General features: G+C 47.1%; 1 protein-coding gene across 2 annotated transcripts in view; it reads right to left on the bottom strand.

The window, feature by feature from the left end:
* The window catches only part of GMDS (GDP-mannose 4,6-dehydratase), a 550,131-nt gene that overhangs the window by 97,081 nt on the left and 425,487 nt on the right, over window positions 1-27,563 (bottom strand). For both annotated transcript variants that reach the window (XM_040984105.1, XM_040984104.1), the window contains exon 8: window positions 10,440-10,558. In XM_040984105.1, the coding sequence (XP_040840039.1) occupies window positions 10,440-10,558 (119 nt within the window). The remainder of the gene's footprint in view (window positions 1-10,439; window positions 10,559-27,563) is intronic.

Raw genomic sequence — 27,563 nt, 5'->3', positions numbered from 1 at the left:
CGCTTCGACTAGGTTGCAGCCCCCACTGGTTTATGTGAGGGCCGAGTGTGTGCTGGGCAGAATTGGGCTGAACTGCAACACCCATTGGTCCCAGTGGAAGACAGGGCTGGAAACAGAACCGACCCAGTAATTGCAAGCACCAGCTGACTAAGGCGATGGACTGTACCAGGCCCCGTACTTGCAAGTACACACAAGAACCTGGTCTGGGTTCACCTCAAAGTTTCTTTAGGGATCCCTGCCAGTCGAACTGCCTAACCATGAACCCTAACCATGAAAAGACGTAGGACAGAACAAATCAATCAACTACCCCAGATGTTGGCAGTGAAAAACTGGGCAAATGGAGACTCTAAGATGGATTATGTCAATCAGTGGGCTTTTCAGCGACCTCATTGTGCTTGGAATGGTGAGATTGGCAGCAATTCAGAACTGTTGAACTATCAAAACCACTTGAGCAAGACCCTCGGAGCATGCCCCACATCGGGGACCTGGGATGGGTGGGAGATTGGGGGGGCTTCTCACTTTACCTCTCCCTTTACACCAGATATAGGAAAAACAATGTGGAAATAATAGTCTTTCCCACTTTCCTGTAGCCCTTGAACCTTTGTGTCCTAATTAACTATGTAAAGATTGTCCCCCCAAAAAAAGGGGGGGAATCTAGCAACAGGAGCAAGGGGCAGCATGGCTCTCTTTGTCTACCCAGTGGTGCCGAAAGGACTTCCAGGTGCACTACTAGACTCAGTGAGCCTGGGTGTTGGTGTGCTGCATCTGCCCTAGCCCCCTACTGCGTTTTTCTTTGATCCACTTGAGGTATGCTTCTGTCCCCCTCATACCAAAGGATGGAGATGCTCCTGCTTTGCAAGAGAAAACAAGATGTACGGAAGTGTTACTTCAGGACCGCCAAGAACAGGTTGGGCCTGAAGGATGCCAGCCCCCTGAGGGGTGTCAGCCACAGACCTGGGCCTTCTGCCTCTATCCATCTGCACACCCGGATCAGTCGGTTTGCCTTCCTTCACATCCCGCACGTCTCCTGTCATTCCCACCTCATCTTCACAGGGCACCACCACGTTCAAGCCACTAAGCTGAGCCAGGTGTCGGGGACACCGGTGCAAGTAAGCAAGGCATGCTTTCTGCTCTCATTCAACTTGGAGTTGGATGGCTGCCTCAATCTGTGAATGGCAGGGGGCAGTCAGAGCATGGAGGAGGACGCCTGGCACGGACTTGGTCAAGGGAAGGGTGTTGGCCAGAAGGTGGCTGTCTAAGACCCGGAGGATGAGTGGGAAGCAGCCAAGGGAAGCAGAGGGACTCGTGGGAGCAGGTATCTCTTGATTTGTCCCAATGTGGTCAGGCCAGTCCAACCTGGCATATTGGTTTGCTCTGTGCCCACATACACTGCCTCTGTACCTTTTTCACTCATCCCACCTTCCTGGAATGCTTTCCTTCTTCTCAACTCCCACCCAGACCTCACACCTGGGCAAGGGCCAGGTCAATGGCTGAGCATGGAGTCTTCTTTGGTCCTTGAGTAACATACCTGCACAAGGCTATCAGCTCCATGCATGTACTTGGACAGAAAGTGTTCCAACTGGGACTCAGCTACAGTTGAATTCCTCAAGGGCCAAACAATGTCTGCTGAAACTGATGACTTGAGCTTAAAGGAAATTGAGCTGGGCAGAGAGCACATGTGTTGCACTTCTAGGATGTGTCAGGCATCATGTCGGCTGTTTACATCATTGTCAAGGTGGTAGTTACTCTGCGGATCTAATGCTCCTTAGCCAAGAACTGGAGAACTGCAACAAACCGCACCTGATGTGCAATGGAGGTTGCCTCCCATGCCACAGCACACAGCATCTGGGCTCTCAAGTGAGGCTTGCACATGACAAAGAGGCCTGCTGCTCTGGCTACGAACAGAATGGTGGGCTGGGACATTCCGATATTCAGGAGTGAAAAAAACAAAGCAGTCTGGATATTTATAAAACTAAATGACAGGATAGCTTAGATTTCCAGGGAAGAGAGAATGGATCAGAGAGAAAGGAAAGGGGGGGAAAAAGACATCCCATCTAAATGCTTACATGCAAAGTTCAGTCAATATTATATCTAAAGAATGTGCATAATTTTGAAGGCCTGAATCTACTTAGTTCTCCAGAAATTTGTTGTTGTTGTTGTTATTAATACTTTACTTGAAAGGTAGTGTTACAGAGAGAGAGAGAGGGAGAAGCAGAGAGACATGGTCCCTCTGCTGGTTCAAGTCCCCCAATCACCACAGTGATGAGGGCAAAGCGTGGCTGTATGTTTATCCTGGTCTCCCACATGGGCGCCTGGGTCCCCGTGCTTGGGCCATTCTCCGCTGCTTTCCCAGGGACATTAGCAAGCAGCTGGATCAGAAGTGGAACAGCCAGGACTCAAGGAAGTGCTTGTATGGGATGCTGATGTCCACTTAACCCACTGTGCCATAATGCCAGCTCCGAGAAAGTTGTCATGGTGACTACACTCCGGCACAGGCTTTTTCTTGGCACAGCTTTTCTTCATGGTGCCTGACTTCTCTAAGCAGATTCAGAAGACAATGAATAAGGTGAGTTACATTTTTACCACTCAGCCTCCACAGATTCCACGTGGTTACATGTCATCCAGCATGTCGCTGAGGTGGGGGGGGGGGGGGTTAAAGCTATCAGAGCACGGACAGGTGTTGCTGGTCTAAAAGCACCATTTAAAAAATATGGCATTTTTTTTCCTACAGAGAAAACCTTGAACAGGAGTGGAATTCCTTCTGATATGCCCCTGATACAGATGGGCACCGTTGCACAATGCAATGCAGTTGTAGCCTCTTGAAGGATGCTCCACAGGGACCCCAGGGAATTCTGAGTCACACTCTAGCATGTGCCACGGTTTACATGTGGGTGTCACTGTTTCCTTTCCAAGAAGTCTTACGTTAGAAGCTCAGTCCCCAGTGTGGGGACACTAAGCAGTAATGGTACTTGCCATGACGTTATCAGGGCCTTGCTCTAGAAGGCATTTAAGATGACTTTCCTGAGAAGCTTGCTGGAAAACCAGTGAGCCCAAGCCTGCCTCACCTAGGCTTCCTGCCATGCGCCATCCTCTTCCTCTGAGCTCCCTGCAGCTGTTGTGACTGTGGGGCCCTCACCCGAGCAGAGCAGGGAGGCTGGGTTCCAGAACTACGAGCTAAGAAAGACCCTCTTTTCCTGATCTTACCCACTTCAGGTGTCTTGTTATAGTAATAGAGGACAGATAACAAACAGTCCCCCCTGCCAAGGCTCAGACTCCAGAAATGCCACGGAGGGTCCAACCTCCAACCAGGGCAGGGGTTTGCCGTTGTGCACAACTACAAAAGGGCTTGTTATCCCTGCCAGGGGATGCTGGAGACACACGGGCTGCATTCCTTCGCTGTTTGTGCCGAAAATGTCAATCCAGCACCAAAGGTGAGGACACACATTTCCACAGCCCGAAACGCAGCCACCAGCCCCCTCACTCCCGCAGCTTGTGCATGGTTGCCGGCTAAGCTTACCAGTCTTCCTTCTCCAAACTGAACAAGATTAATGACAGAAAATTAGCCAAGACAAGTATTCACCTGTTTGGTTTATCCTACTACCATCTTAATTGTAGGGGGAAAAAAAAAGTTTCCTTTCCACGCTACTTTGTAATAACCTGAAAGGAAAATGAGGCAACACAGCACACAGGGTCCCGGCAACGCAGCCTCCTGGTCCCAACAAGCAAACGCGCACACACACACACACACACACTACAGGGCACCTGTGTATATATACGTATAGTGTATATCCCTGCCCCCCCAAGCACACACACACACACATATATATTATACATATGTACACACACTTATAGTGTACATCCCTGCCCCCAAGCTCACACACATACAGTGCAGAGCACACACACACACACTCTTACAGTGTACACCCTGCCCCCAAGCTCACACACATATACTGCAGGGCACACACACACACACACTCTTACAGTGTACATCCCTGTCCCCAAGCTCACACACATACACTGCTGGACACACACACACACACACACACACACACACACACACACACTCTTACAGTGTACACCCCTGCCCCCAGGCACACACACACACACTCTTACAGTGTACACCCCTGCCCCCAAGCTCACACACGTACACTGCAGGGCACACACACACACACTTACAGTGTACACCCCTGCCCCCAAGCTCACACACGTACACTGCAGGGCACACACACACACACTTACAGTGTACACCCCTGCCCCCAAGCTCACACACACACTGGACACACACACACACTCTTACAGTGTACATCCCTGCCCCCAAGCTCACACACATACACTGCAGGGCACACACACACACACACACACACTCTTACAGTGTACATCCCTGTCCCCAAGCTCACACACATACACACACTCTTACAGTGTACACCCCTGCCCCCAAGCTCACACACATACACTACAGGGTGCACACACACACACACACACACACACGTACACTGCAGGGCACTAGCTCTTTAGGAAGGAAACTACAGGGTGGCGCTCTCACAGCTCTCAGCACCATCATGCCACAGCAGTGATGTCAACTGTGAAACTCAGGGACAATGGGTGGTCTTGCACAGTCTTTCTGGACAAGCTGGCTTAGGGAATGTCCACTGAGGCTCAATGGAGTATTTCCAGGGCACCTACTGCAGACAGCTGCCGCGAGCGGCGAGGACTCACTTGGGAATGCGGGGAATAGGCCATTCCTATCATAATTGCTTACAGCTGCAGACCCAAAAGGGCAAGGAGGTGTTCAAGGAACTCAGAGGGATGCTGTGGTCGAGGGGTGAGGAGTTTGCTTCCAGGGACAGAGCGAAAGAACAAAACTGCTCATAGTGAAAATTATCCTTCATATCCCAGAAGCGAGGAGTTGGCTGCTCTGTCAACGGCAGTTCCCTTTGTTACCAGCATGCAGGCCTGGGCCTTTGTTCGGGAAAATACCAAGGCCAGAAAGATGACGAGTGCAGCGTAACGGGGGCTTCTTGAGTCAGCCGGCTCCGTTACTGCGTGGCAACCTGGAGAGGGGCTGTCTTTCTCTGGGCCCAACCTCCCAACCTCATGCAGACAGACAGCTCTGCTCCCCAAGCATCAGGCTGTGGACCTCCAGGGGGACCTCCTGCCACCTGGTCCTCTCTCTCTGGCCACAGGAGTAGGCCTTGGATTTGCTCCGCACTCTGGTTGCAGTGACTGATTTGGGGATTGATCACTGCACACAGATATTCTCTTGCTTTGTCTGAAATGGAAAATGTACCAAGATCCCTGGAAGATGCCAGAAGCCAAGGCAGTCCCAAGCCCTATATATGTTATTTTTTATTCCTGCACATAAACACCTATGGTAAAGTTTGATTTGTAATTCAGGCACAGTAAGAGATGACCAATAATGACTAATACTAAAACAAGTATAACAATATACTGCAGCCAAATTTAAACAGTGTACTTTGAGACTGTTGTTAAAATATGGGTGACTTGAGCACCACCACTGGGATACTGAAACTGTGGATTTGATAACCAAGGTGGCTCTCCAGTGCCTGAGGCTGAGTAGTACCCAGTGTGTTCACATGGACAGAGGGGTAGCTACAAAGCACGTGTACACAAAGGATGGAGGTCGCATACAACGTGTGCATGTGGGACATGGGCATGTTGCACAACCAGGGCAGGATGGGGGAGAGCAGCATACGACCCCACCGGGTCACACAGAATGGTGAGTTCTAAGGTTATGAATCGCTTGCTTGTGGAATTGCCACATAACCCCTTGTGCTGCAGCTGATGGCCGGTAACAGAAATCTCATAAAGCAAAATTACCGATCCGCAGGGAACTCCTGCCCTCCTGAGGCTATCCCAAAGTCGGGCTGCCCTCAGCTGGGGACAGTGCCATTCTCTGCCTTCCCACATCTGTTTGGATTTTCATGTGTTTTCTCTCTCATTTCTGCCTCTGAGGACACGGCCTGCCCAGTCAGAAGCTCACAGCTGCAGCTGGGGGCTCCTGGTGCTGCCTGAGGCTTCCTGCTCCTCTTCCAGCAGAGATCGGAATGTTGATGTGTGGGGCCCAAGAAGAGTCGGAGGAAGGAGACCGGGCGAAACAGTGAGACCTGAAGTGTGCACTGCACTCACAGAGTCATCACGGTTACATTACATCTGGCTTGGGGTAGTACGTTTACAGCCTGCACAAACTACAGGTCGAGGATTCTTTATCCAAATCGCTAACAATCAACAAGTGTTCTAAGATTCAGATTCTTTTCCTTTGGAATTTGGAACATTTGCTGATACACAGTAAGATATCTCAGAGGTGGGACAAGTCTGAACAGGAAATTAATTCACGTTTCATCTGCCCCTTGGTGCTTCTCCAGCAGGGGTTACGACACACAGCAGTTTCTACACGAAGCAGGCATTGGAGACTGTGGAGACTCCTTCCCAAACAGCGTCTTGGTCCAGGAAGGGCTAGGCGGGGACAGACAGGCGCTGGGTCTCTGGAACCACAGGACAGATGAGGACTTGCTGACTGAAATCTCCAGGACATGCGCGTCCACTGATGGAGAAGGGGTCAGACATGTTTCCAAACAGAGTCTAACTTGGGGATTCATTCCTAGGATGATTTCAAAATTTAAAGACTACATTTAAGGTGATTTCTTACAATAAAATCATACACGTTCATTACAGGATTTTGGGAAACAGAGGAAACTAGACAGTAGAAAAGTAAAAGTTAGCCAGGAAGCCGTATTACTGAAACTGCTGCTATTACATTTTTTTGGTGCATTTTTCTGTTATCTTTTGTGAATGTATTTTGGGGGAGTTTTACATTCTCATAAAATATATAAACTTGTAACTGCTTTTTCCCAATTTAATGTTGTCATATTTCATGCTATTTAAATTCCTCATATGTGTTGTTGTTAATAGGTGTATAGTGGCTGATCAAACTTACTGAACCATGTCCTTGATGACAACTACTTAAGGGGTTCCTTTCTATGAAAAAACTCACACCGAAGCACAGTCCGCAAACAATACAGTGTATAAGGTATATCTGACGCATTTTGAGGACGGCATGGACTCCAGGATCCATGGCCACCAACAAGACATCAAGCCTTTCTGTCATCCAGAACACTGTCTTTCCCAGCCCTCACTTCATGCTCACGTGTGTATCTTCCAGGCTAACCCACGGAGCATCTTTTCATGAGCCCAAGGCCATTCAGCCTAACCACACATCAGCTTTCCATCACAGCAAATGCACTTAACTATGCATTCATGTTGGCGACTACACATTGGAGTGTGTACATATTTACAACAAAGCTTTGGTGCAAATTCACGCGCGTCTCTACACCAACGCCCGTCCAGCATTGCTAGCTTAAGATGAAAGTTCAGCTAGCTGCTTTGCCTGTATCCTACAACTCTTGACATTCCATTTTCATTTTCATTAAGGGAAAAATACCACTTCCTTTGGGATTCTTCTCCTTGGCTTACGTGTTATTCAGAAGTGTGTGGTTCAGATTCCAATATCTGGGGATTTTGAAGTTTTTCTGTTATTGGCTTCAAATTTAGTTTATTTTTGGCCCCCAAATATACTCTTATTATTTCAATTCTTTAACATTTGTGGAGATTTTTACTGTGCATCTTTATTCGAAATGCAGAGAAACAGGCAGAGAGATCTTCTCTCTGCTAGTTCACTCCCCAAATGCACCCAAGGGTCGTGGCCGGGCCAGGCCCCAAGCCTTGACCCCAGACCCGACCCAGGTCATCGGCTGCAGCTGCTTCCCAGGGTGCCCACTAGTGCACACACACTGGACTTGAACGCAGGCACTCCAACGTGGGATGGGTGTCACTGTCACACCCCCAGGCTGAGTTCATGGTACAGAAGGTGGCCTCTTCGAACGCATGTGCCAGGAGCACTTGACAAGAACATGCATTCTGTTGTTTTTGGCTAATGGACATGATTTACACTGCTAACTGAGTCAACAGGATAATCCTTTTACATTCTCATTGATGTGTCTACTTACTCTGTCAGTTACAGAGCAGTCTTAAGCATCCAATGATAATGTTTGCTTATGTTTCCTCAGGTCTGTCCATATTTTGAAATGCCTGTAACTAATCTTAGCTATCCCATATGTATACGAAATTGCTGTGCCTTCCTGCTGAACTGATCCCTTTCACGGGAGGAGATTTTCATTCCTTGTAGCTTGAGGTCGTATTTGTCTCATGCAACACAGCCTCTCTGGCTTTCTTATGGCGTTGGCCTGTTTTATTTTTTTTCATCTTTTTACCTTATCTCCTGTGTACTCACATTTAAGCTGGCCCCTCGCAGACAGCATTTGGTTCATTTATCAAGCCAGATCACCTCCTTAATAAACGTTGCTTACAGCATTCACCATCGACATCATCATCATCGTCAGTGTGGTTGGGATTTCGTTCTCTTTGTCCCCTCTGTGGCTTGTCCCCTCCCTTCTTCTCTAGCGTCTTTCAGATTGAACACGTGGGGTTGCACTTTGAGTCAGCTGCTGGCTTACTGCTCATCTTCCACTGGGTTAAGTAAAGTTCTAGAGCCAACGGCATGTATTGTAACTGACTGAAATTCTACAAGAATCTTACACTAATTCACATCTAATTGTAAGAAGCCTACAATAGTGTAATGGTGAATGTTTATGTCTTGTCACATGCTTTGTGCTATTCTTGTCACAGAGTTCAGATACAGTATTGGAAACTCCATAACATTTTACTTTTACATAAAATAATTACTGGAATTTCAAAGAAATTTAGAAATGCGTAGAAAACACTTGCTGTCCACTCAATTATGTAGATTTAAGTCTTAAACTGGTATAATCTTTTAGCTTGAATGTTCGTTAGTAATGAGTTTACTTTGTTTTTCTTTTTTTCCCCTTAACCTGAAAAAAAGAGTCTTTAATTCCTGTCCACTTAAAAACTATTTCATGGGTATATGATTCTATGGCTGAAGTTTCTTTACTAGTTGGAAGATACTGTTTTACTGTCTTTTTCCTTGCATATTTGCTTACAAACTTGCTTATTTTTGTTTCTCTCTAAAGAATCACCTTCTCTGACTGTTTTAAGTTTTTCTCTGACATTTATTTTGAGCGTTTTGATTACGAGGTACGTTGGTATGATTCTGGTGGAGCTCATTCTGCTTGGGGTTTATGACGCCTCTTGGATCTGTGGCTTTATTGTCTCAACAAATTTGGGGAAAATGTCAACCCTTAGGAAAGCATTGGCCCTCACCAGCCCCCGTTCCCTGCACCTCCTTACCCAGCCTCTCTCACACTTGGACCCCAAATGGAACTTTTAGAGATGAGAACTATCTAGAATGGAAAATGCCTTTGGCTTCGAAAGATCAGACATTGCAGAAGAGAATGAGTGAACATGCAGACATAACAGAAACTACCCAAGATGAAATGTACAAAAAAAAAAAAAAAACAGTGGGGACGGGGAGGAACCTAGTTCCAGTGGACCTGTGCGATGATCACCAAGCAACCTGACATGCGGTGGAAGGCCCAAGAGGTGGGGGAGGGGCCAGAAAAGGACGGAATTACGTCCAAATACTATTCAGTCTCACAAATAAAAACCAGTTAAACGTTGTAACAAGGATAAACTGACAACACGGTAAGTGCAATAAAGTGAATATTGGCACCATACGAAAGCACAGAGAGGGATGGCTTGGCTTAGACAAGGTGCCTACAATGGGCACGTGCATCTAGTGAAGGCAGGCTGGAGGCAACCCGTCAATCAGAAGAGGTGGAGAGAGGAGCACAAAGCATCCGACAGAAACTGAGCTGCACGTAGCATAGCATGGTGCGTGTGCTCAGTGTCACGGAATTGTGTGTTCCAACCTATGTTTGCTCATAGTAAATTACCAAAACAGACAAGAAGTAAATAAGCACAATCATCTTTAAAATGAAGGATTTTCCAGAAGTCTTTCCAATATTTCAATAAAAATCTGATTTCACAACTTGTGTGATGCAAGGAGTAAGCTGCACAACTGGAAATCAGATCATTTTTGGTATAAAGGAAACCACTGGTCCAGGTGCCAAACTCCAACGGAACCTGAGAACTAAGTGGTTCTCCTTTATCGCCGTAGGTTTCCTCAACTTACTGGTTGCCTTGTGTTTTATGTAAGGAGAATGGTATTGTGTGTAGAAAGTACAGAAGCTCAGGGTGACGAGGCAACAGGCAACTTATTGTCAGTGGTTCAGAGAAAAGAAGACAGTTTGTAGGGTGCAAACACCTGGTTTAGGCCTTGACCTCAGCAAGCGCACACACCATGAATGGCTGGGTGCAGAGCTCTGCAGTGCAACTCCCTGCATTGCAGTGCCAGAGGCAGCAGCCATGTGACTGTGACCCGTACCTGGGCAGACTGGCACGCACGCGTGCCAGCGTACCAGCAGTGACCTCTCCCCTGTACTCACACAATGGTTTTCCCGATGCACATAAACGACTTCTCGACAAATTCCCGGACACTGTGCACTTCCCCAGTGGCTATGACAAAGTCCTCTGGCTCATCATTCTGCAACATCAGCCACATAGCCTGGAGAGAGAGAGAGACACATACACACATTCTGGTGAAAGTTGCACTCAGCGGTCACCCTGAAAACACAGTGTTACCAGATATGTGCGACTGCACACGGACATGCACAGCAGGAAACTGCACTAGTCTAACCATTGCAAGCAATGGTCCTCCAACTGTGCTGTACATCACAGCCCTCCTGGGAACTCCTTGGGTTGCACACCTGGACTCCAGGTGCTGGGGTGCAGTTCCATAGGAATCTTTATCTTTCACATCCGGGGAGACAGGTCATGGGGCCACACCTTGGAGGAATGCCATATCAGTGGCACCTTAGGTGAATAACCTTTTCAGAAACAGATTTGCTCATAAGCACATTTCAAAAGACATTGTCGCATTTCCCTGTATATCACACACTTCTTTATTCTCCAGACCCTTGATCAGGTTGAAAATTTAACCCACCGAAAAGTGCAATAAGCAGCAGTGATAGAACAACAACTGGAAAATAGAGTTTTGTTGTTTTCAAAAGTTGTCTGAGAGACATTGAGAAGCTTAGCACCAGTGAAGGGGGTGGGGCTGTCCAGGCAGCATCTGTGGGTCAGTGTCCAGGTGCCACACTTGGGATGCACTGCAGAATCCCTTCTCAGTGGCTACCTGCACATCCAAGACCCATATGTGGACAGCAAAGATCAGATCCTGGCTCCCTGAATCAGCAGAGCCTCTGCTGTTGTATCCACAGCATAAGAGCCTACTGTTTCTATGGCCTGGATGGCACATTCATTACTAAGTTTTTTTAAAAAAATTTCTTCTTCTTCTTTTTTTTTTTTTTTTTTTTTTTTAGCACAGTAAGAAGCAATACAGACTTTTACAAAATCAAATGCAGCTTCACTCCAGCATAACTTAACTCCTTAAAGACCCAAGACAGGGGCTGGTACCAAGGCCCAATGGGTGAAGCCATGAGCCTCACCTGCAACTTCAGCCCTCTGCCGGCAGAGCTCCAGCTCAAGTCACAGCTGCTCTGCTTCTGAGACTGCTCTGTCACGGGCCTGGAGAGGCCATGGAGGACACTTGCCAGACACATGGCAAAGCCTGAAGAAGCTCCTGGCTCCTGGTTTTGGTCTGTCCCAGCCCTAGCTGTTGCAGCTATTAGGGCAGCAAACCAATGGATGGCAGGCCATCTTCCTTGTCTCTCACTTTTTCTTGCTCTGCCTTTCAAATAAAGTTAAAATAAATAAATAAAAAGATCCAAGCTGAGAAGGAGGCAAGACGACAGCAGAGGGTGCAGACACGTTTGGGATGATGGAGAACCATTAGACAGGATGAAGATATTCCTGGATCAGCAGGATCAACATCATCAAAATGTCCATACTACCAAAAGTAATACACAGATTCAACACAATCCCAATCAAAATCCCAACAACATTCTTTGCAGAGCTAGAAAAGAAGATACAAAAATTCATCTGGAAACACAGGAGAACATGAATAGCCAAAGCTATCCCGAAGAGTAAAACTCAAGCTGGAGGAATCACTATTTCAGACCTCAAGACATACTACAGAGCAGTGGTCATCAAAACAGTGTGGTACTGGTGCAGAAACAGAGAAAAAGATCAATGCAACAGAATAGAAACACCAGAAGGGAGCCCACACATGTATAGACAACTAATCTTTGACAAGAAAACTGAAAACAATCCAGAGAAAAGCCTGGTCTATTCAACAAATGCTGTTGGGGCAACTGGATAGCAGCTTGCAGAATTAAGAAGCAAGATCTGTAGCTGTCACATTAGACAAAAATCAGCTGTAAATGGATCAAGGACCGAAATCTACACCCAGAAACCATCAAACTATTAGAGAAAAACATAGGAAGCATTCTCCAAAAACCAGGAATGAGGAAAGACTTCTTGGAAAAGACACCAAAAGCACAGGCAGTGAAAGCCAAAATGAACAAATGGGACAACATTAAACCAAAAAGCTTCTGTACAGCAAAGGAAACAATTAACAAAATGAAGAGGCAACCAACGGAATGGGAGAAAATCTTTGCACACTATACAAGTAATAGAGGACTGATATCCAGGATTTACAAAGTTTCAGAAATCTAGGAACAGTAAACAAACAAATAAAACCAACCCTGTAAAGAAATGGACAAAGGAAACTGTGGTACATCCACTTCAGGAAATATTACTCAACCATTAAAAAGAATGAAATGATACCATTTGCATCTAGATGGTCCCAACCAGAGACTATTATGCTCAGTGAAATAAACCAACCCCAAAATGATAAATACCATATGTTCTCTGTGATATAAGGCAGTCTTCATGCCAATTGTTAGATCAGTAATAATTTTCATACTGTTTTTGCAGCATCCCATGTGTTTCAATGTTTTGGTCTTTATTTTCATTTCTTCCAAATAGTTTCTTTTGTCTTATCATATTCATTGCTGGCTCAAGGATCGCATGGTGGTATCACTGTACCCAAGAAGCTTTTTGTGTTTTCTTTTTCATTTCTTCACTCATGTATTGGTTATACCATGGTGCATTTTTTGACTCCAGGAGGCTGTACATTTTTCCTTTTAACTTCACTCCTGTTGTTGACCTTGTTTAACGGCTTCTCATTTAAGGGAATGTACAGTATGGCGTAATATGCACTATCATATCCAGATGTGAAGGTACAATGTAGTATGCATCTCTACTTCTAAGTCAAAGATGGATTCCCAATGAAACTGTTGGATATATCTACATAATAAGATACTGGACTGCATGGCATTGTCTGTACCAGCCATGTCGGGGCACACTTAAATAACAGACTGATGGACTTATGGCTGCATATGAAGAACTATACTATTGTAATAATGTGGGGAAAATCAGTCAGGGGTTAGGAATTAGGGGAGGGGTAGGAAAATCCCAGACCCTGTGGAATTGTAACTTAACATTCAAAATTTAAAATAAATAAAAGTGGAAATGAATAAAATATGCAAGGCAAATAAACACTAACATTTTTAAAAATCATTCCCATCCATTTATCCATATAAAATTGGTACAAGGAAGCGGGTTTTTTTGTTTTGTTTCATTTTGTTTTTCAAAGACAGTTTCCAGTGCTAGCAGCTCCAAATTCTTGCTCTAACATTTAAAGAAAATTACCTATGGTTGGTGTCTCCCTTGCTGGGTAAGCTGGAAAACAGGTTACTGATCCATTAGGCAGCCTATTTGCTCTTAGCAGACACCATGCAAAATCTTAATGCCGCTTCAATTACACACACACACACACACACACACACACACACACACACACACACTTTTGCTTTATTTGAAGTTATTTCTTACAGATGCTTCTGCATGTTTGGCCTATTTTAAGAGTGTTTTAAATCCTCTTCTTGTTCCATGGGCTATTTGGAGGGGTGATTTTGCATGCCTCTAGGGGCCAGTGCACGCTGGCTGGTGCGTGGCAGGTGTCAGGTCGGCGGCACACTGCTAAGCCTTGCGCAGATGAACCCCTTTGGGCCAGAAGGCAGCTTCATTCAGACTAATGGGGTTTCTGCAGGTGCACTGTGCATTCAGAAGTCAAGGAGAATTGGATCACGACACTTTTTAAATGTCCAACTTTGACAACTGCCACTCAAGCTTGATCCATTTCATCAAAGGTATAACATACAAGTCCTTCTGCTTGGGTTTAGGGTCCATACAACATATGGGGTCTATATGGCTTGGTAACCTCCTCTGCCTGCTATGTGAAACATGGGAAGGGGTGGGTCTGAAGGAGGGCTGAAGGAGGCAGGTGGGCCCCACCCACCTCACGTGTGCCTGGCACTGTCCGCCATGGATTTCTCAGACAGGTGCTTTCTGGAATGGGCCTCACGCACAAGCAAAGGCCTGCAAGTGGAACTGGCTCCATGTAGGTCTGTGCCTGCTCACCAGCTTCCCGTGGCCTGGAATGTTCTCTCCCATCATCTGTCTGCACTCTGAATGCCTCTGGAGTCTGTACCAGGGCCTCGGATGTAACTGCTGGAGGGCATTCCTGCCGGCCCCTCCTTGGGATCACTGGTACCCAGTGTGGTGGCTTTACTGGGCCTCAGCCTGCCTTTTGGCCACCCTTTCAAGTCAGTTGACTTTTCCTTTTCAACTGCATCCAAGGTGTACATGTGTTTCATGGCGCACATACATGCAAATGCATGCACACACACACACACACACACGCATACATGCCTAGCCACACATACTACTTGTTTTGGCTTATGCCAGAACTTCAGGAAAAAGTAAATTAGGCTCCCGGCTAGAATTCCCATTGGAACATTTTTCTCCGGGATCAGAACAAACGGGGTAAGTACACTGATCCGCGTTTGCTTCGAATTACCATCCTAAAAATAATACCTCAAGTAGGCCTTTCAGGACCACTCAGATGATCTGATTTCTTTAGAAACACTTTGTTGTGCTAGGACCGCCTTCAGAAACTCCTATTTTTAGCCTGTGCAGGAAAACAGGCCTTGGTTAGAAATAAATAAATAAATAAACAAACCACCACGAGTGTGAGGAAGCCAGTGGCTGCCTACAGACCCAGTGCTCTGAATACAGATGCGAGTCCCTGGTGTCTGCTCCGATCCTGGCTCAAATCTGCAGATCAGCGGGTCCCCACCGCCTCTCGCTGGAGCCACGGCCAAGAATCTGCTCTTTTCTTTTCCATCAGACTATCTGTGGCCTTTGACCCATCAATTTCTAGGCATTTCCTCTAAAGTTCATATTGTAGCAGACTGCAGTCTGGGAATGGGACGGGAAGGGATACCCAACTGCAGATTTATTTGTTATTGCTGAATAGTTTACTGGCTTGAACAGAGGGAGAGGGCTTTGTTTAAATTTCCACTGAGCATAATGAATGGTTATTGACTGGTAAATGAAGAACAGGTGACACTCTGGATTAGAAGATAAATGATCCTGTGTTCTGGTGTGATAATGGGTTAGTAATTTGCCACCAAAGCCTGGGTCTAGTGCATCCCATCGCGATGCCGGCTCAGGTCCCTGAGACAAAGGCTCCAGTGTGAGGAGGACCCAGCCCCTGGCCGCCACGTACAGCTGCACACGCTGATCTGCTCCATTTGTTCCCTGATGGATGGCACAACTGAGGCAAAAGTTCACGCCTTCTCACCTTCCTGTGCACATGCGGGGCCACATGACCCATGACACGGCCGGGCCACAGCCTGGGAGCAGATCGCCACCCAGTCTAGGCTTCTGGCCACAGGAACCATCTTGAGGTTAACATGTTTTAGATGTCGGGCTCTGTCCCCCACCCCCAGCCCCCTTTGTTTCAACAGGAACGGAGGACAGAAGCTTCCCACATTCTTTCCATGCCCTTTAAGGATGTGACTTATCCATTTCCTCAGACACTTATTTAATTTCAGTCCGGATCTGATTACCAGTGAACATCAAAAAAAACAATAAGAATAATAATAATAACAATCTGCTGTTTAATCCATCCCACGGGGAGGAAAGCAAATCAGTTAAGGAATGTACCAGAGCTTAAGACTCAGAAAAATGTCTCTGGATGGCAAAGAACAATGTGGTTTTCCCTTTGTGTCTCTCATTCATGCTGTATATAAGGCACTTGAAGTTCAAGGGGAATCAGACTCTACCACTGACATTTGCTGGCCAGGTTGAAATGGGCATAAATACTGTGAACTTGGGATAGGTCCTGCTCCCACCTGTATAACTCACCCACCTGCTCTACAAGTCTAATTCCCTAAAATAAAAATGGGGGCCGGAAGCTGGATCTTCCATCTTGGTCGACTGCCAGCTCTGGTGGCCGTTCACAGCTGGGCCAGGGGAGAGCAGCCAGCGCACACCACCACAGCCAGCCGACTACACCTGAGTCCACGCATTCTGGGGTGTGAGCTGTGTTTGTCTTAAAAATCAGGATTCGACCATTGCTTCTACCTGGCCATTAACCTCCCAGGTCAGTATCCAAGCCACAAACACTTATTAACTGAGCTGGCATCCATGAATAACAAGATGTGTTAATCAAGGTTATGTTTAACTATGTGGATTTGCAGCCTTGTGCCTTTTACGCTTTACATGCTACTGTCATGGAAAGCTGAAAACTAGACTATATTTGGACATATTTATTTATTTCTGGAGAGAGTCCATGAAAGAATTATAATAAAAAAATCATGGGAATGTGAATACACGAATTCAAGGCTCAAAATAAAGTATGTGAAGTATGAATTCCCACACATTTTCCCTTAAAGCTTTATTCACAGCTGTCTCTATGATGCTGGCTTGATATTTATACTTAATACGATTGTAATAACGAAATCAAATAGCATCAAAACGAGGTCTGGTGGCCGTTCTTAAGCCACGGGTTGGGGTGTCCGCTTCCCCTAGGGGAGCATGTAGGTTCAAGTCCCAGGTCTGATTCCTGCTCCAGTCTCCCACACACAGGCCCCTCCGGACTCGGCAGTGTTAGCTCCAGCCAAGCTTCAGCCTGGACAAACCTGACTGTGCAGGATCCGGGGAGGAGAACCAGCCGATGGAAGACTTCTCTTTGTGTATATGTGTGTCTGTGCTGTGTCACTGCCTTTCAAAGAAAAAAGAAAAAAAACAGAAAGTTTAGCCCCTTCCAACCATTTTATTTTCTCTAAGGGAAAAGATACTGAGGTATACTGATTTCTTTGATTAAGGCTCTAAGACTCTTTCATACATCTGGTTTTTTTTTTCCCCCAGAAAAATGTGTTTTAATGAATGCATAACACTGTACATGCTTACAGGGTGCCATGGGAGGTTTTGACATCTTGTGCGGCGTTTCAGGTACTTTGAAGATAACAATATTACTGAACAGGAAGAAACAATTAGCAGGAAAACTGGAAAGAATAAAACACCACTTATTTTAATAGCAGTTGTTTCTTTTCTTTTCTTTTTTTTTTTTTTCAGAATCATTTATTTGAAAGTCAGTTACAGAGAAAGAGGGAGAGACAGAAACTTTCATCTGCCTTTTCACTCTTCGGTTGGTTGCACTGCCCAGGGCTAGACAGGAGTTTCATCTGGGTTCCCACGTGGGTGCTGGGGCCCAAACACCTGGGTCATCCTCCACGGCTCTTCCAAGGGAGCTGGATTGGAAGTGGAGCAGCCGAGACTTCAACCAGTGCCGGAGGCAGTGCCTTTGCCCACTACTGCCCTCGGGTTTCCCCTTTCTCTCTTTCTTTTCTTTTCCATTTCTTTCGCTTTTTCTCTCTCTTGCTCTCTTTCTTCCTCTCTCTCTCTTTTTCTTCTCTTAAACTTATTTGCTCTCCATGTATTCCACTAAGGCACTATATATCCTGAAAGGAGGGGGCTATCTTAAACCTAAGCTAACCTTGCCGCTCAGCCCATTGCTCTAGCCAGGCACATCAATCTAAGAGTCCAAGGTTCTAAGATTCTCCTCTTTAAGGAACAACACTTAACCTGTTCATCTTCAAAAACTGATTTTCCTGGAAAGTCATCTGCTCTTTCAATATGCAGATTTTGACTATGTTTCTGCTTCTTCTGTTTATCTCTGAGTCTCTTTCTTTTATCCATTTGTTCCACTTATTTTTCAGACCGACCAATTATGTAGCCATAGCCTCTCTTGTTTTGTAGTTCTGTACCTACCGTCTCCTAGTTCGTCATTTTTCTGCTTGTTTTTCCCCATGTTATTTGATGTAATTTTTTCTCCTGCATAGTCGCCTAATGATGTTGTAACATTCAATTTTTCTGCTAGTGCGACTTCAATTTCTGGAATGATTTTTTTTCTTTCTTTCTTATATCTGCTTGATCCCTACCAGCTTGCTTTATTTATTTATTTATTGAAGTCTCTCTCAGTTACTCTATTTGAGCCAGGAAGGCAGCAAGTATTTTTTTCTCGAAGGGTTAGAGAATCAAGTTTTCAGGGTGGTGAGCCATATGGTCTCTGTTCCAACTCTTCAGCTCTGATGCCACTGCACGGAACAACCACGGACAACAGGACGACACATGGGTAAGACGACTCCAATGCAAACATCATTTATGAGGCCTGTCTTTCTCCCAGCACATATGGTGTCTGTGACTTCTTCATTTCTCCCTGACACCAGCTCTGTGTTCTCCTGGGAACGGGCTGCTCAGCTTCTGTTTGCACTCTTTTCCTTCTTCTTCTTGCAGTCCTCTCCCCACTCTTGCCCAGGCCTTGGTCAGGAGCTGCCCCCTTTTCTAACCAGCATTATCTTTGAACAAGGCTTGCTGTTTATTAAACAGTCAATGTGAGGAGGTGCAGCAGAGAGCACTGGGGAGCCCTGAGCTTTAATGCAGGCTGCTTTCAAAGCCTCTCACTGAACTCACGGGACCGCGGCCTCGGAGAGGAGCCCAGAGCCAGGGGTGGTGGTTGTGCAACATGCAAGGGTTGCTTTCCCTCGGCTTTCACCCCAGGCCACAGTGTGCAGACCTCCTGGGCTGATGGGCGATGCCGCAGACCGTGAAGCTGCTGCTCCTTCAGCCAGCCCTTCCTACTGGATTGCAGGATACCCTCCACTTCTCTCCACGGCATATTACTTTGTAGAGTTTTTAAGAATGCATCTGTTTTGATCCTAATCCATAGTTTGTATGTAGGTTCCTGGCATTTTCCTTAATTTTTTTTCCCTCCAAATTTCAGGCCATTTGCTCAAGATCTTGAAATTCGGGCCATCATGATAGCCTAGTGTCTAAATCTTTGCCTTGCAAGTACTGGGCTTTCATATGGGCGCCGGTTCTAATCTGGGCTGCTCCACTTCCCATCCAGCTCCCTGCTTGCGGCCTGGGAAAGTAGTAGAGGATGGCCCAAAGCCGTGGGACAAAGCATCCACTTGGGAGATGCGGAAGAAGCTGCTGGCTTTGGATCAGCACATCCCTGGCCATTATGGTCACTTGGGGAGTGAACCAGCACATGGAAGATCTCTCTCTGTTTCTCCTCCTCTCTGTGAATTTGCCTTCCCAATAAAAATAAATAAATCTAAAACCAAAAAAGTCTTGAAATTCAAGTCATGGCCAATCTCACGTTTATAGCAGCACGGAGTTTTCTCTTTACCGTATTTTATTTTTATTGATTTCGGAGGGTTTCAAGGAAAATGCAGAATAGCAACATGCTTAGTCATCGTACAGCTGTATTTCTCAGAGCAGGAGCTGAGATGTCCCCACACCAGCTGCAGCTCATGATGCTTGTGCCTGCTAATGCAGGCCCCCAGGTCAGCAGTGGTGACTCCAGCAGCGGGTACCTGCCACAGTGCAGGGGCACACTTGGATTGCTCCCAGAGCTCACGGCTCCCAGAGTCAGTGCTGGCCACTGTGGACTCTTGCAGAGGAAATCAGCAGAAGGGATCTCTCTCTGTCTCTCCTACATCTAAATAAATAGCTTTTGAAACAATAGTTTCTCTATTCACTTTTTAAAAAGATTTATTTATTTGTCACACACACACACACACACACACACCCCTTGTATCTGTGAGTTCACTACCCACATGGCTAGGGCTGGGAGTCAGGAGTGCCATCCGTGACTACCACAAAGGTGGCAGGTTCCCAAAGACTGGATCCATCTTCCACTGCTTTTCTCAGGCACATTCTAAGGGCGCAGGACTGGAAGTGGAACCTCCTGACATGAACTAGCAGCCACATGGGATGCAGAAAATGCAGAAAATGGCTTTACCTGCTATGCCAGAACATCAGTCCTTGTACTTCTATTTTTAAGTGTGACAACTCAAACATAAAGATTAAATTTAAATAACTGGATACAGTGTATTTTGAACAAGGGCACAGAGAACTATTTTCAGTAGGTGTACTTCCCCCAAAGTTATATGGCTATGTAAATAATGCACCAGAAAACCATAATAAAAAGTACACATAAAAAAAAATCAAGGTCATCCCCAAACTCAGTGGCTGCAACTCTTGAATTACTTGTGATTTTTTAGGTCACAGATTCAGAAAGGCTTAGGAGACGTGGCTCATTGCTGCTTCCAGTGGTGGTATTATGGGCTCTGACGGGGCCGTGGGATCAAGATGGTCAGCCCCCGGCCCTGGGCTGCACCCAGGTGCTTCACACACCCTAGTTCTCCCCTGGGTGGCTGTCTTCTGGCATGGTTCAGCCCAATGTTTTTCCCATTGCGTCCGCTTCCAAGAAGGCCAGCACAGGCCTTGGCCTGGAAGCTAGCCATACTGACTTGTGTTCTGCACACTACAGGTTTCAGGTGCCAGCCCAAATTCAAACAGGAAACTCGGGAGGAGTGGTACAGTCACAGAGCAAAAGGGCACACAGCATGGAAGCATTAATACACTCCAGCCACCTGTGGAAAAGAATCTACCGCAACATCGTGATAGTCACAGTGTCAGCTGGATGCTTCCATATGGCAATGAAGTGATTACATTTTTCTTTAATGTAACCATTATAACTTCACTTTGTAGTGAAGTTTAAGTGTTAAGTTTCTGTCTATCCCTCTTGACCACAGACTTATGTGAGAGCAAAAACAACCTCGGCACTGCCACTGGCAGCCCCCTTTCACGTCACTGTACCTATGTGCTGCTGTAACTTGGCCCCAACACCATGACTGTCACAACACACTTCCCAGAAGTGGTGGTTTCCTGGAGCGTGCCCAGCCACCTACCTCAGCCAGGTGTTTCCAATTACCTGCTCCCACTCAAATACCCAGGTAAGCCATTCTAGATTTAGGTCCTGGCACAACAGGAACAGTCAAAGAGCCCTGGGTATGCAGGAGGAAGTTTCTTGACAGTCATGACCACCTGCCTGTCCACCTCCCTACTCTTGGCTCCCGGCCATGCTGCCAAAACCCTTTCCTGGGACGCCAGCTCTGACCTCTAGCTGACTGAATCCTTCAAGCCCATTCTGAGCACCTGATTCAACTTCTTGGTCTCCGACTGTGACCTTGAAAATCAACTTCTGCCTGTCCTAGCTTTACTGTAGGTCTCTCTGTTCCAGTGTTACCAGTCATTATAAACAGGAAATGAAAATATATAACTGCCATGTTACATGAATCAAGGCAGACGGAGATCGGACTCGACGAGATTTTGTCTAAGTCGGTGCTGCCCAGCAGGAATGCGACACAAGTCACATATCGGTGCTGATCTCAGTGCTATTTTACCCAATACCTCCTACACGTTATCATGCAGTAGATGATGGGATTTCGCTCCTTTGTGCTCCAGTCTTCATAGTCCAGTCTGGATTCTACACTAATGGCACTTCTCTGAGGCCGCATGCAGTCAGTGTCCACCTCGTTGGGCAATGCGGGGCCGAGGCAGCTGTCCTCGTGTTAAGGAAGGAGGGTGACCTGGCTGTGTGACACGCTGCCGTACCAGTGTCCCTGCCACGAGGCTGCTGGGAGTGGCGGAGGAGGCCACTTCCACTCCTCCAGAGCATACCAGGAGGAGCAGCTGCTTCTCCCTCCCCCTGCCCAGGCCTGTGATTTCCTCAGCGGTGACGAACAGAGCGAGTGAGCTTGACAGCTGGCACCCACGGCTAGTCATCTCGCATACCTTTGGTCCAGCTGTGTGGGAATGGACACCTCGGGAGCATTTGCCGTGGGTCCAGCTGGCAAGTGGACACGCGGGGGCAGGTGAGGGCCACTAAGGTCCTCCAGGGGAAGGGGAGTCAGAGTCCTCATTGGCATCCCACTAGGCCCTGGCCTCTGCGGACCTTGGCATTGAAGACATGCAGACTTGGGTGTGGAGTGGCGCATGCGTCGTTTCAGAAACTGGGAGCCGGGAGCCCCTCTCTGATGCATCGATTGTGATTCTTTGCAAGTGTGTTTTGCCATCGGGTCCACATTCAGAAAAATCAAAAGGGCAAGTTAAAAGTTGTCTAGCACACAGTACTTCAAAAAGCTGCTGGGAACAGGATAAGATGGAATCCTTCTTTTACCTGACTGGGTCTTGCCCAGGGCCACGATGTGTCTGCCAGCACAGTGGCTTTCCTAGATGTTGGCTCTGCAGTATGTGCGAGCCACACAGACTTTCTTTAGATCCATTTATTTTTATTGGAAAGACACATATACAGAGAGGAGGAGAAACATAGAGGAAGATCCTCCGTCCACTGTTCCACTCCCCAAGTGGCTGCAAAGCCCAGAGCTGAGCCAATCCAAAGCCAGGAGGCAGAAACCTCCTCTGGGTCTCCCACGTGGCTGCAGGGTACCAAGGCCGTGGGCCATCCCCGACTGCCCTCCCAGGCCACAAGCAGGAAGCCAGACAGGAAGCGGGCTCACCGGGACACAAACCGGCGCCGACAGGGGACCGCAGTGTGTGCAAGGTGAGGACTCTAGCTGCCAGGGTACTGCATTAGGCCCAAAGCTGGCTCCCTTGAACAAGGAGTTGACTGCAGCACTCACACTGGGGGCACAGGACGCAGGAGGAAAAGAAATCACATCCATTTCCATATGAACAAGATTTCAGATAATGTCCCTTCCAACATAAGGACCACTCTGCACTCATGAAACCAAACAAAAAGCTCTTTTGTGTTCTCCAAGACTTAAAATATAACTCAAGAGTACTTCTAGAAATTAAATTATTTTTAAAACACACAGATGGTCAAGGCAGGTTTTATTATTATTATTATTATTATTTATTAAGTCTATATTAGCTTAGAAGAAATTCAGAAAAACAAGCCTGGGGTTAATGAACATGTTCGAAACACGTAACGTATCAAGTATTTGAACACTCAAAATCATCCAGGAACGATCTTAAGGTGGAGAAGGCTCAGTAGTCTGACAAGAATCAAAGACTGCCAACAGAAAAAAACACCCCCTTCGTGTGGCGGCGCCACGGCGTCAGCAACGTCACGCAGGTAGAGCTAAAGGTCGTGTTCTGAGGAGGAGCTTTTTCTGCTAACACAACACACCAGTTTTCACATTTATTCCATATGAATGAACAATGCCCTCATTGTTTTCCTGAACACTAATTTAGTGTTGTATTTTTTTTTGCTTGTGTCAATGAGTGTCAAAATATTGTTCTTTTAATACATGAAAGTATTTGCATAGAGCTTTACTGCTGATCTTCAGATGCTAGCCGGAGGCGAAATCAAACACAGACTCTCCAGTTGGGAAATGTCACCAGAGCGAAAAGCAACAGTCTTTAACATAGTCCGCCTTCCTGCCAAGTTTTTTTTCCCCCCCAAGTACACAATGATTTATTTACCCTGCAAGCAGTGAAATTAAAAGCGATGTCAGGGACAACAAAACTACACTTCAACTGCAAGAATCCATTTTCCCCAAAATGAAACAGAAAGTTTGCGAGGAGGAACACAGAATGTCCAAGAGGAAATGCTAAGGGCCTGACGCGCAGGAAGCGACAATGCGGGCCGCGGAAAGCAGTTCCAGAAAAGCCCAGAGACACGCTGGGCTTCGATGGGGAACTGACTCAAGGCGCAGGCAGGCGGTCTCCATCAAGGGACGCCCTTTCGGTATTATCTCGTCATTAAACGCTCAACTGCTAGAAGCCGCTGCCTGTGCACCAGCTAGCAAGCCAGGGAGGTTTGCGCCCTCGCAGTCGGTACGGTCTGAAAAAGACAAAATGCCTTTTCACAGAGGCGCGGGCTTGGCGGATGGGTTACTCACTTCGAAACTCAAGGACCAGACCCAGGCTGCGGTCGGGACTGGGCAGGCCAGCGGAGGCCACGCTCTCAGCGTGCGAGCAGCCAGACCAGCCTTTCAAGTCAAGTGCTGGCTTGCAGGCAGCTCGGTTAATCAGCTATGAGATTACCAGCACAACGCGCTCATTGATCACCCAGGGCTCGTGACGCAACGCCTGGCGCGCAGAGCCCGCCGGCAGCCTTCGCAGAAGGCGCATGCTGAGGGCGGTGTTTACGGAAAGGCGGGTGGCACCTGCACCACCGCAGCCGTCTTTGGCAGTGTGCTGCTGGCTCACGTTCACGGCTATCCTAGACTTGAGGGTGCTTCCATGGCCGCCGCACTTCTTGGGAAGCCTCCAGCTGATAAAGTGGCAAACCCGAATCTGACCTGTGGTCCCCAGGTCTCTCCTTCTTCACCCACTGCCCTAGAGGATGCGGGTCGTTCCACCTAGGCTTGTCAATCAGTAACATCAAAGAACGGCTATGCTGCATTTATCCTTCAACTTTCGTTTTTGAAAATGCTCTGGTTTTTAAAGGACTAGTATACCTGGCAGGCTTTCATTTCTCTTGGGAAGAAGCTGGGACCCAAGCTTTCTGCCTGACTGCCAGCCGCCCTGACGACTGCTCAGTAAGCTGGGCTCTCCCTGACAAACGCAAGCTGAGTGATGGCAGCCTCGCGGTGCATGTGGGCTATGGGGTCATTCGGAAACGTGACAGTTAATCAAGGGCCTCTTCCCAGTACACCAGCCCTGCCGCTCCATCTTGCAGAACATCCCCAAATCACTCCCTTCTAAGTCCAGTGAGAAACTATGCTAGTGGGCTGAAGAACCAGCGAATTGAGTCTTTAAAGAGAAACATTCGGTAAATCAGTTCTCCAAGGGTATGGAGATAAAACCCCCCAGTCTCCCTCCGAGAGAGGGATGGCTGCCAAGTGATAAATCCCCACTCCCAGTGGGCTCTGCTCGCTATCTGCCGAGGCCTGCAGCTGGCCTGTGGACAGACATTAAAGAGGGCAGTCAGTGTGAGAATGAACACACTTGACTGCCTGACAGTTACACAATTGCCCCTTCCTCTCTTTCCAGTTTCACATAGATTGCGGTGTGTGTGAATGACTCCAGGGAAAACAGGGGTGAAAAAAAAAAAAGAAGCAAGTATTGTATTTCTAACACTGAAGCAGGCTCAGGTCTGCAGGGTGACAATGGGATAGCCAAGTCAGAGTGGCGGTGGGGGGAAGGACAGAACACAAAGCCAGGAGAACTGGCAGTTTCCCCGTCTCCCGCTCAGTGTGGGATTCCTTTCCAGTTTCTCAGGGACCACCCGGAGAAAGAGTGAGTCCTGGGTATCTGCTGCTGCCGGGAGGGGACAGCGCCCCCCATGTGGGGGGCAGATGTGCAGCTCACGGGGAGGAAACAGCGCCACCTGCTGAGGATGCAGCCGCACAGGGAGCTAGGACACCCCCCTTGCAAGCAGCCTCCTGCCAGCTGGGAGTACTCCCAGGAGAAAAAGAACATAGACCTGTGAGTGAAGAAGAAAAAGAAGGATGTGTGTGTGTGTGTTTCTTTTTCTTTGAACCACCTCCATTCCCAGTGCCAGTAGCTTAGCCAGGGAAGCCTTCCACATGCAGACTTTCAGACAGCCTGGAGTGTGTTAGGAGAGTGGCTGTGAAAACGCACTGGGCAGGATTAGAGGACCTGGGAGAGCCAGGGAGTGGGAGACTAGGGCAGATGGGGGCCAACTTTCAAAATGCTCCTGGGAAATGGACTTCAGACATAAATTTGTTTTGGTGCAAATAAAAATCTTGAAATCTGCGTAATTTTTATAATATATATTTTCATAATCTATGTGCGCATGAATTTCTATTTTTTTTTTTGCAACAAGATTTAAGGTTTTTTCTTAAATTTCAGTTCCACGAACTTTTTGGATCGTGTTTATCTGTCTTTCCAAAGTTATTTTTACAGGAAAAGAGGCCGTGATAAAGGACTGGCTTAAACATGATGTGGTGAAAATTACTTCAACAGCAGTTCTAAGACTTGGGTCCTGCCGAGCAGGCTTGCCCCACGCACTGATGCCTCACTTGGGACAACATACTTATTTCACACATGGTTTCCTTACACAGGTTACAGGTTTTGGGTGTCTCCTCTGATTGGAAAAAAAAAAAACCATAAAACTCTGCGATCTACAAAACGTTACTGTTGCAAAAGATACTGTTATTAGAGAAACCGCCTGTGCTGATGTCCGGCAATCAGCGGCAATCAGCGCACTTGGGAACAGCCTCCGAGATGTGATGTGTTAATTCCATGAGCTGCTATCACTGAACCACACAGAGAAACAGAGCGCTTTCCAGGACACTCCTTCGCTTGAACGAATGTGCGTGAAAGTGGAATCAACATTTGCCACATTTCTACCCTTAAGATGTCTCGATCTGCTGCTCAATATATGTCTATTCGCAAAGAGTATAAAAATCCTGGCACCTCACACATTCATCTTCTACTTCAGGTACGGGTTTGCTGTCCGCAGGCTGCGATCTTCTGATGTCAGCCTCATTAGCTATTGTTCAATAGTGTTTCTTTGTTTCATAGTGTTCTGAAACAGTAAACAGCTGTTGGCAAGGGTGTTTTTTTTCCCCTCAACACTTCTCAATCAAGAATAAAGACCCCTCAGTAGTCTTAGCAGAGGAATGAGCAGATAATTTAAACAAATTGTATGTTTCAAAGTACAAAAAGCCAAGCAAACGCAAACACACACACGCCCCCTCTTCTAACACAGACCAGCTAACAGAAGACTGTGTCTTCTGGAACCAGATTCTAACTTGAGCATAATAGAGATCCTAATGCCATCCTTTCTTCAACATCATTTTTCTAATTATCTTGGTCTAAGTGTTTCCAAACTTTACTGTTTGTTTTGGCACGAGGTGCTCCCAGCTCCACTGTGCCTCTCTTCCTCCGGCTGGAGATGCTGTTAACAAGGTTAGGTGGGAACACAACCCATTAACAGGCAGCCAGGAGGCTGTGGTCTGAGAAACCCCTGGAGCAGATAGGAAGGTGCCAGACAGCAGCAGCCCTGGCAGAGGGCGAGGCAGACGTCCCACCAAGATACCCACTAGCAGGAAGGATTTCCCTGGAGTTTCTTACAAGTGGAGAAACTGAGGCAAGATGTGCAGTGCGGTCAGCCTAGGCCTGGTCCCGGGGCCAGTCTGCCACCCATCCACCCCGCTCCAATGGCAGACGCTAAGCCTGCACCTGCAGCTCCACGCAGTGCCTGACTGCCTCCTCTCCATGTCCAAGACTGGCCCAAGGATAGCCTCGGGCTGGGAGTGCTTGAACTCCCTCTGCATGCTGGCAAAGGTGCGAGAGACAGCAAGAGACTGAGCTTGTACCCCAGGACCCTTCTCTGCTTTTCAGCTCTGACAAAAAAAAAAAAAAAAAGAGCATCTTCTGCCCTGGGAACTTTTACTCCTGCCTTG

Source organism: Ochotona curzoniae, unplaced genomic scaffold (assembly GCF_017591425.1).
Source record: "Ochotona curzoniae isolate NIBS_2020 unplaced genomic scaffold, NIBS_Ocur_1.0 contig_4064, whole genome shotgun sequence".
Lineage (NCBI taxonomy): Eukaryota > Metazoa > Chordata > Mammalia > Lagomorpha > Ochotonidae > Ochotona > Ochotona curzoniae.
This window is presented reverse-complemented; position numbering and strand designations above follow the sequence as displayed.